The sequence below is a fragment of the Macrobrachium rosenbergii genome, chromosome 48 (assembly GCF_040412425.1).
Source record: "Macrobrachium rosenbergii isolate ZJJX-2024 chromosome 48, ASM4041242v1, whole genome shotgun sequence".
NCBI lineage: Eukaryota > Metazoa > Arthropoda > Malacostraca > Decapoda > Palaemonidae > Macrobrachium > Macrobrachium rosenbergii.
The window spans coordinates 65,871,637-65,880,514 of record NC_089788.1 but is presented as its reverse complement, the minus strand read 5'-3'; the positions used below and the strand labels follow the sequence as shown (position 1 = coordinate 65,880,514).

General features: G+C 35.3%; 1 protein-coding gene across 6 annotated transcripts in view; it reads right to left on the bottom strand.

Moving 5' to 3' along the window:
• Positions 1 to 22: 22 nt before the first annotated feature.
• Pex19 (peroxin 19) overlaps positions 23 to 8,878 on the bottom strand; it is a 212,040-nt gene continuing 203,184 nt past the window's right edge. For all 6 annotated transcript variants that reach the window (XM_067091988.1, XM_067091987.1, XM_067091984.1 and 3 more), the window contains exon 8: positions 23 to 8,475. In XM_067091988.1, the coding sequence (XP_066948089.1) occupies positions 8,260 to 8,475 (216 nt within the window). In that variant the 3' untranslated portion in view covers positions 23 to 8,259. The remainder of the gene's footprint in view (positions 8,476 to 8,878) is intronic.

Genomic DNA, 8,878 nt, shown 5'->3' with positions numbered 1-8,878 from the left:
TTTTTTATTACAAGAAAACAGATTTTTGGTGTGTAAAAAATTTATTTTACACTATTTACAGCTTCAACAATGGTTTAAAAAATTTACATTAGGAAACCTACATAAAGCCTATTTTAATGAAATTTGAGCTAAAATACAAATTTTTTGCGAATAAATCAAATATACAGCGTCCTTACCAGTCCTAAATTTTAATCTGGTTCACTAATTTCATGAAAGTAAATTGCAGTAAACTTTCCAAACAGCCAATCTTTATGGTAAATATATAGGACTTAAAAATTTTGGTAAACGAAAAGGAGACAGCTGCATGAAGATATCCTGGTTTAATATAATTTCTCAGCTAAACAGAATGGTGTATACAATACAGTACAGGGAAGATATGAGAAATTTGCTGAGATAAGAAATTCACTGTCTTTTGTGTATTATATTACTTTTATCCCCGAGGGGCTGGTACTAAGTACGGTGTCCCACATAACTTCCACCAAAGTAACTTTGGGATTAATGTAAAAACAAGAACAAAGGATGGCATTCTCAATATCTGGGTAATTTTCCTAGATTATCTCACCTGTACTGCATTATATACACCATTCTCTATGTTTAGCCAAGAAATACTGTATTATTATTAGAGGATACCCTCGTGCGACCTTCTCCTTTACCGAAATTCAATCTCCTGTACTTGTGTTCTTGCCTTTCTTGAACCAATGACTGCACCATACACACTACATTTACTGCAGTAAAAGGAAGAACTATTTTCCTTACATCTCTACAGTACAAGATAAAGATATTTCATTGGAAAAGTGACATCACTTTTTCCCTTCAATTAGCCACAAGGTGGCAAGATTTTCTAAAAGCAGAAAAGTGCACTGGTATATATATATATTTCCCAAGTACTGTATAAAGATAGATAGAACAGCCATTTAATACATGTAACACAAATTATAAACAACAGCTATAGGAGTTTTGGTTAAGTTGATAGGTCTTTATAATCAAGACTAAAGAAGTATAATTTATCATAAATGACAATCTTTAAATAACAACTGATGACAGTGATTGTTACTATAAGAAATTTCTTTAATCAATTACTCAATTACCATACCAAAGTTGGTGAGTTGCCATGTGGTCACAATAAATTCATATTGTAAATTCAAAGCAAACCTTGTCATGTCACAGGCTAAAATAAATTGTAATTAATCTTTCTACCATGATAGAAATTTTTCTTGGAATTCACCAATTTGGTGATTTTGTAAATAATACAATTTTATGGGAACAAGCATAAGGAAAGGCATGAAATAAAGATTGAAAACTGAGGAAAAATGTTAAATAACATTCTGATATGATGAAATTAATTATAATAAAGCAATTGACCAAACAATATAACAACAAAGAGATTACCATTTTGAAAAGCATAAAGATAAAAAGTCAAGCAAAAGTTCCGGAAGGTAAATTACATGTCAACTTTTGAAAGGGATTAAAAATGCAGTGTACTATATTACTGACAAATTTCACAAAATAAACTTGGTCATTAAAGTCATTTATGAATTACTGTACAGTGAATATGATTAACTGCCCAACTTGTACAAATGTTCTGAACCTATACTGTACTGTGATACTCTGTTAAGAATATCAAAACTTATGAATGAACATTTGGTGTTAGGTACAACCTAACCATATAATATACACAAATAGCTGTCTTGATGCAAAGTGAAGTCAAATTATGAACATTAACAAATTTTTATTCCATATTCAGTGAAATTTGTGATTAAGGTGACAAAGCTGATACCAAACCTCTTTACTCACAACAAAATGATTTGGAATTTCTCAATTATAAAATTTTTATGGATTTATAATTTGGTAAAATCTAAACTATATCATTATTAAAGACGAAACCTTCACCCCAGCTCTGTGAGAGCTGGATAAATTAACCCAGTGATTTGGTTAAACCATTTAATATTAAAAATCATAATAATAATGGTAAATACAGTATGTATATACTGCACTTAAAAATCATAATAATAATGGTAAATATAGTATGTATATACTGCACTATTTCATTAATACATAATCGGTAAATGAATTCCATTTATTTTACATATGTTCAAACAAACAGAGATGTGCAAAAAATAGCTTACGGGTTCATGTGAAATGTTTACAATTTCTTACTGTTTGCTTTATTTTTCTGAACATTTTAGTACTTTACATAACTTACAAAAACAATCTGGTAGTCTTGAGCCTTGGGAGTTTAGAAAGTCTATTCGTGGATTAAAAGAGGTGCTGGAGCATTACTGAACATAGGTTGGTGATATATGGCACTTACAATTTATAACAATGGTGAACAAAAACAAAAGTTTACAACATAATCACTAGCAAAGAAAAGTGCAATAACTTGCTCGTTCCCTTATATCTGTTATGTTGATTTAGTTAAAAACTGATAAACACTAACAAATTATTAGTTTACCCAAGAAATTAACATCTCATGAGCAAAAACATCTGAAGTAAAGGAAGAGTTGTACAATTGAATGTTATTAAGTGAATGCAATTTTTTCCTACCTTTTATACAACTTTCAGATGTTACTCCTAAGGATGCTATGATACTGTTAAAAACAAATCTATAAAACTCAAACCATATCAGATTAACATCCTTGAGGATAAATGAGCATCTTACACAGGTATGCAAAGGAAAGTAGGTCAAATATCTGATGAAACAAGTAAGTAATCCCAAAAAGGGTGCTGCATATGCTGAATAATTTTTACCGTAATTTTCCTAGATTACAATACGCATCTTTCATAAATTTGTATGTAAATATTTTTGTACATTCCTAGAGATAACTTATGCATGATTCAGACCTGAAATAACTCATTTCACATGTAGCCATATAAAGGGGAAAATCTGATGATTAGGATACTTCTGACTGAATCACAGCAAACACCATTAATAAATAGCAAACAAAACCAATCTTAAGTAAAATTTGAGTAAGTATCCAGAAAAAAAAATGGATCAACCCTTTAACAAAATATCCTGAGTTATTTTGTCAATTTGCTTTTAATATTTTGTACTATACAAAGTTAACTATTCCATACATAACCTTTTAAAACTGGGTCACTGACATCTTACCTTGCTTCTGCACTATTCTCTTCAAGTTAGAGACTGCTATATCTGTCTACATCATATTCTTGGCAATAGCATTCTTTCCTTAGGCTTTTATAGAGTGGCAACCACTTAACATTTTAGTATATACATGGTTTTTCTAAAGAGAACTTTATCCATTCAACGCAAGGTACTTTTAGTAAATTGCCTGGACTTTATAATAATAGACAAAAGTGAAGTCTGACACAATATTTACATTTCTTCCACATGAGATGGTGGAAGATCTATGGACAATAGTGCACGAAGCATGGAAAAAGTTACATCAAACAAATAAATTTTCTATTTCATTTCTTGTGGTGAGGACCATTTAGCGAAGAAAATTATACACTTATCTTTTTATAGCATAGCCGCTGTTCATCCTCAAAGGAGTTACACTCTTATGGTCCCCAAGGCTCCATAAGACAGACCAACCAATCACAAAGAATTCTCTTATCGTTGGCCTCGGCTGGTATAGTGCTCGTTGGCACAGTGATGAAATATAAAGGACTCGGGACAAGAGGGCTCTTTCTCATGTTCTACAACAATTACCTAGTCTCTGCGTCATACTCGCATAGCTGTGACAACAAGTTGCCGGCAACTTCATTACACTCTGGTCTGTCCAAGTATTCACTCGTCCCCAGTATGTGTCATGGACAGTCAGGCAATAGCAATAGATGCAATCCTACAAGACTGGAACAATGGAGGACAAAAAACATATAAACACACTGGATAACACATTTATAGGTTCATGTATCTTCTGTTCTCTATTGCCAGACCCAAATGGGTATCTGGAATGAAGAAACTGTTGATAACCTTTTTCCTTCACTGTCTCAGATTTCCAAGGTTCTGAACAATCTACTAGCTTTCAACAGAACCGCTTGCCTAGTAGCCTTGAATAAGCCACATGGTAATTGGTTCCTTATTTCTTCCACAAAAAGTAAAAGAATAGATTATATTGCCGTCTGCTGTTCTATCCCAGAAAGGAAGGGAAGTCCTCTGTGCCGCCTCCTTTCTGAGCCGTGACCTTCAAGTAGAAATTTTAATCTAGTCTACTATGAAGACTATTTGCCTAACACAGCTAAGTAACTAGTGCAAACTACAGACTTCATCTATCCAGTTTACATTTTGTTATCTTTAGAGGTCAAGTGCCTTGCTATTTCAACAATAATGGCATACAAGGCGGCATTGGCAGAACCCATGCCTTATGGTTTGAAACTGATTCTGAAATAGAAATTGTTAATTCCATTCTCCAGCCTTCTACACTGCAAAGGTCAGCTCCTGCAAGATTTCCCATTACCTGGTACCTGAATAAAGTTCTTAGACTCCTGTCATCTACTCAATTCATGTGCTGCAAAAGGCAGTCTACTTGACTGCTTTGTCATCAGGAGCTTGAATTACCATACAGGGCTCTCTTAGACACGGGGTTAAGGAAGAAGGAGACTACTGTACACGTTCCAGAAGAACTATGGCAGTATGTTTCCATCCCTCTCCAAGCAGAATCCACATTTGGGCCAATACTCCAAAAGCAAAGGATTCTAGGGTCTCCCACTTAAACTCCTCCGATGGAGACAAAGAGTTTCTCTGTGGGAGAGAGAGGTCACTGATACCTGACATGAAGTGGATAGAGCCACTGATATTTCCCTTCTGAACCCAGAAGATCTAGGGAACAGTCTTCTACTTTCCATGAGAGAGATACTTCATGAGAATCTTGCTTTTCCCATCCTGCAATCATGTACTGAAGGGACCCTGATAGGGTCCACCCAACCCCAACTGAAGTGTCCGTACCTTCTAAGCAATAGTGAGATATCCTGGACTTCTATACTGCCAGGCAGTGTGATATGGCTGCCTTGGCTCAATCAATTCATGCAAGCTTCCCTAATAGGGAAATTCTGCTTGCTGTACTTTCTAAACTGACAGGCAGTGATGGTACAACTGCCTTGTCTCATCAGTTCATGCAGGCTTTTGTTATGGGAAAATTCTGCTTGCTGTACTTTCTATACTGCCAGGCAGTAATGATAAAATTGCCTTGGCTCATCAGTTCATGCAGGCTTCCCTAATAGGGAATTCAGCTTGCTGTACTTTCTATACTGCTAGGCAGTGATGATATGACTGCCTTGGCTAAATCAGTTCATGCACGCTTCCGTCATGGTAAAATTCTGCTTGCTGTAACTTCTATACTGCTAGGCAGTAATGATAAAACTGCCTTGGTTCATCAGTTCATGCAGGCTTCCCTGATAGGGAATTCAGCTTGCTGTACTTTCTATACTGCAAGGCTGTGGTAATATGGCTGCCTTGGCTTATCTGAACAGTATCAAGGATGACCCCAAGAGAGAGTAACTCCTCTGAGGACTTACTTGCTACTGAGCATCATCACAGAGATGCTATCCATGACTCCTAAGAGGAATTCTGAGATCCTGGATAGGGAAACGGGTATAATATGTAAAATTTCTCATCCTTTACGCTAGAGGATTGAGAGGCTGCACAGTCTGCCCAGACAGACATAAGATTCTCTCCAAAAATCCTAAGTCATGGGAACAGTTTGATAAAAGAAGTTGAATCATTTGTCTAGATCCCCCATTGAAATCCTAGACAAAGACAACAATTTACCTCTCATACATCTAGTTATAATTTGTTGTTGCCTCCTGGCCTATCATTCCAGGCCAAGAATTAGGACTTTTTAAAAGAAAAATCCCCTTTTCTGATAAAGGAGCTCAGTATTTCATATAAAATATTGTGTCTGGTTCAAGCACTTAAAATTTGCCTAGAAGTCATGGCAAACATCCCAGATGGTCCTATTTTCCTACACCTTAGCACAAAACAAACCACTCTCTCTACATGGGCTGAGAATGATTTTAGTGTTCCTCTTTAAAAGCAGACCCTCACTCCTTTCCTACGTTGTATGACATCAAAAAGGTGAGTACATCATTAACTTTCTTCGGAAATGTTACCTTTGAAGAAGTCTTGAGTGTACGAAGTCGTTACTATAGAAAGTATTCCTGAACTGGTGAGGGCGCAATAATACTGCAGCCAGACCCTACATAGTTAGGGAAGTCACTGTAGAAACTCAATAGATAATATATTTATAGGTTAGAATGTCTTCTGTTCTTTATTGCCAGACCCGAATGGGTATCCAGAATAAAGAAACTGTTGATAACCTATGACTTTACTTGAATGAAAATTCCTGAAAGACTATTGCCATGAGATTTGTGGTCATGCTGAGATTTTTGCTGGGGGAAGGTGCAACAAAACCACAGCCAGACCCAACATAATTAGGTAAGCCACCTTCGAAACACAAGAATAATAAATATTGGTTCATGTGTTGTTCCTTGTTCTTTATTACCAAACCCTATGGGTATCTGGAATAAAGAAAATGGTCAAAGACCTGTGACTATAACTCGGACCAAAAATTTAATCTGGGGTTGTTGGGATTTATTTATTAGGAGCTAAGCCATTTTGTCATCTGTCAATTTCTTTTGTAAGCTCCTTTGAGGATGAACAGTGGCTATGCTATCAAGAAACAGGTTCTGACGTAGGAAAAACCTATTTCTGGTAGCCGCTGCAGGTCCTTAAACCCACCCACTTTCCCTGACGAAAAGGCAAGGGACTGGGGTGAACATTTGTCTTGCACAGACCTGGTGTGTAATGAAGATGCTGGTGACTTGTTGTCATAGCTGTGCAGATGTGACATAGAGACAAGGTAATCGTTGTAGAACAGGAGAAAGGGTCCTCCTGTCCTGAATCCTTTGTATTCCATCACTGTAACAAAGAGCATTATACCGGCTGAGACCCACTACAAGAGAATTCTTTGTGACTGGCTGGTCTGTCTTATTGGAGCCTTGGGGGACCATAAGAGTGTAACTCCTTTGGGGACTCGCAGCAGCTACCAAAAATAGGTTTTTCCTATGTCAAAATCTGTTTTTTACATCTGTAAAATATGGATGAGTGAACTCTGCATAATCCATAAATCTTTGGATGGTAGATTTTTGTTCATACCAAAATTCACTTACTGTATACAATGAAAAATGTTCCAAGGTGAAATGCTGCTAATTCTTTAAGGACTTGAAAAATATCTGAGAAAGCCAAGGTATTTCTAACCAACTACATGGCTTTAAAGGAAAAGAACTGAGGAACTACTGTACTTTCATTTAATAAAAGCTACACGAAGCAATTTACCGATTCATTTAAATGGCCTTAATACTGCCCTGGTTCCCCATGTTTCACAAAGCAATTTAAAAGGAAAGTTGATATGTGAAGCAAGAAAAATGTAAAATGGCATTTAATATGAAAAGATAATTCGATAAATATAAAAAATCTTAACACAATGTAAAACAAAAATAAAAGCCAAAAAAATAACAACTCGTTCTTCTTCAACAAAATTCAACTAAAGATTGATATGACTAGCATCTCAAGATTGAACAAAAGATATTTTCTTAAATGATCAAAATGTGTGAAATTTAATACAGTAATATGTTCTACTAAAAATTTTATAGAGTAAATTAAGTTATTTAGGCATGTTTCTCAAAATAGTACATGTAAAGTCTATGGTTAAATCTGATTTGGAGGAATATTCCTGAAAGGCTTATACTCCCCTCAGATTTATTCTTGTATGTTAAATACAAAACACCAATATCTATGCCAATTCACTGATTTGATTTTACTCTTTTCAGACCATATTTTCATAAATCACATCAATGAATGGGATGGACATTTGTATTCTGTATCTATCACACCGGAATAAAGTTGAGGGAATCTTGGTCATTCAGAAAGATTTTACGGTTGTACAAAGGTTACTTTATGAAACACTGTTTCTGCAAAAGAAGGGTGATCCTTTGTAAAATACCTACATAAAAACAATATTCATTTAAAATAAACATACTTACCTTTACCCTTGACAGTTCTCCACGTACAATACACTGAATGTTCATATGCATGCCAAGCTTTTAATACTCATACAATCTATCACAGAGAAAATTAAATTAAAAGAAGTTACTTTTGTTAAATCTATAAGAACTACTATTACACCCCTGTAGTGCAAACAGATGTGAAATCTATTAATGATATTTTTATAAAAATGTTGAATCCTTCAGTCAAATATTGGCTGGATTTGTCCCAAATTTACCTTGTAAATCCTACCAAAATCACATAATATGACATTGCTCTCCCTCCTGTGGTTGGTTACCTGGGACACCCCCAGGTGCAGGTTCTGTTGGTACACCTGCATCTCCTCCAGGAAAGCCAGCAGCACCAAGAAGTGTTGACATGTCAGGCAATACTGGATTCCCACTTTCATCAAAGTTAATCATTGGGCCCAGATCTCCAACCAAGTCTTTCGGAGGCTGACCCATTTCTTGCAGCTGGAAAAGCAGAGAAAATATAATACTTAGTATGACATTTCAACTAATAACCCTTATCTTCCTCATGGAAAGTATGTCTGGCTGAAATTCCCCATTTTATATTATTGAGTACAGTGGTTTAACCAAACCAGAGTTAACATTCTCACCTATTACATGGCATGCCTGAAAGATTTTTTCTTATATATAAAAGTCATCCTTACCTAATAAATAAAAAAATTCCAAAAATGAAAACAAGATTCTCTAAAAACTCTTTTGTGAAATTTGAATTCAAAATACTTTCCCTTGATGCCGACTGAAAACAGTACAACTATATAAGACCAAGTTTATTTCATTACAACTGAATTAATCATACCCTGCCTTAATCCCACATACATGGAAATCCTAAGTCATGCTGTAATCATCC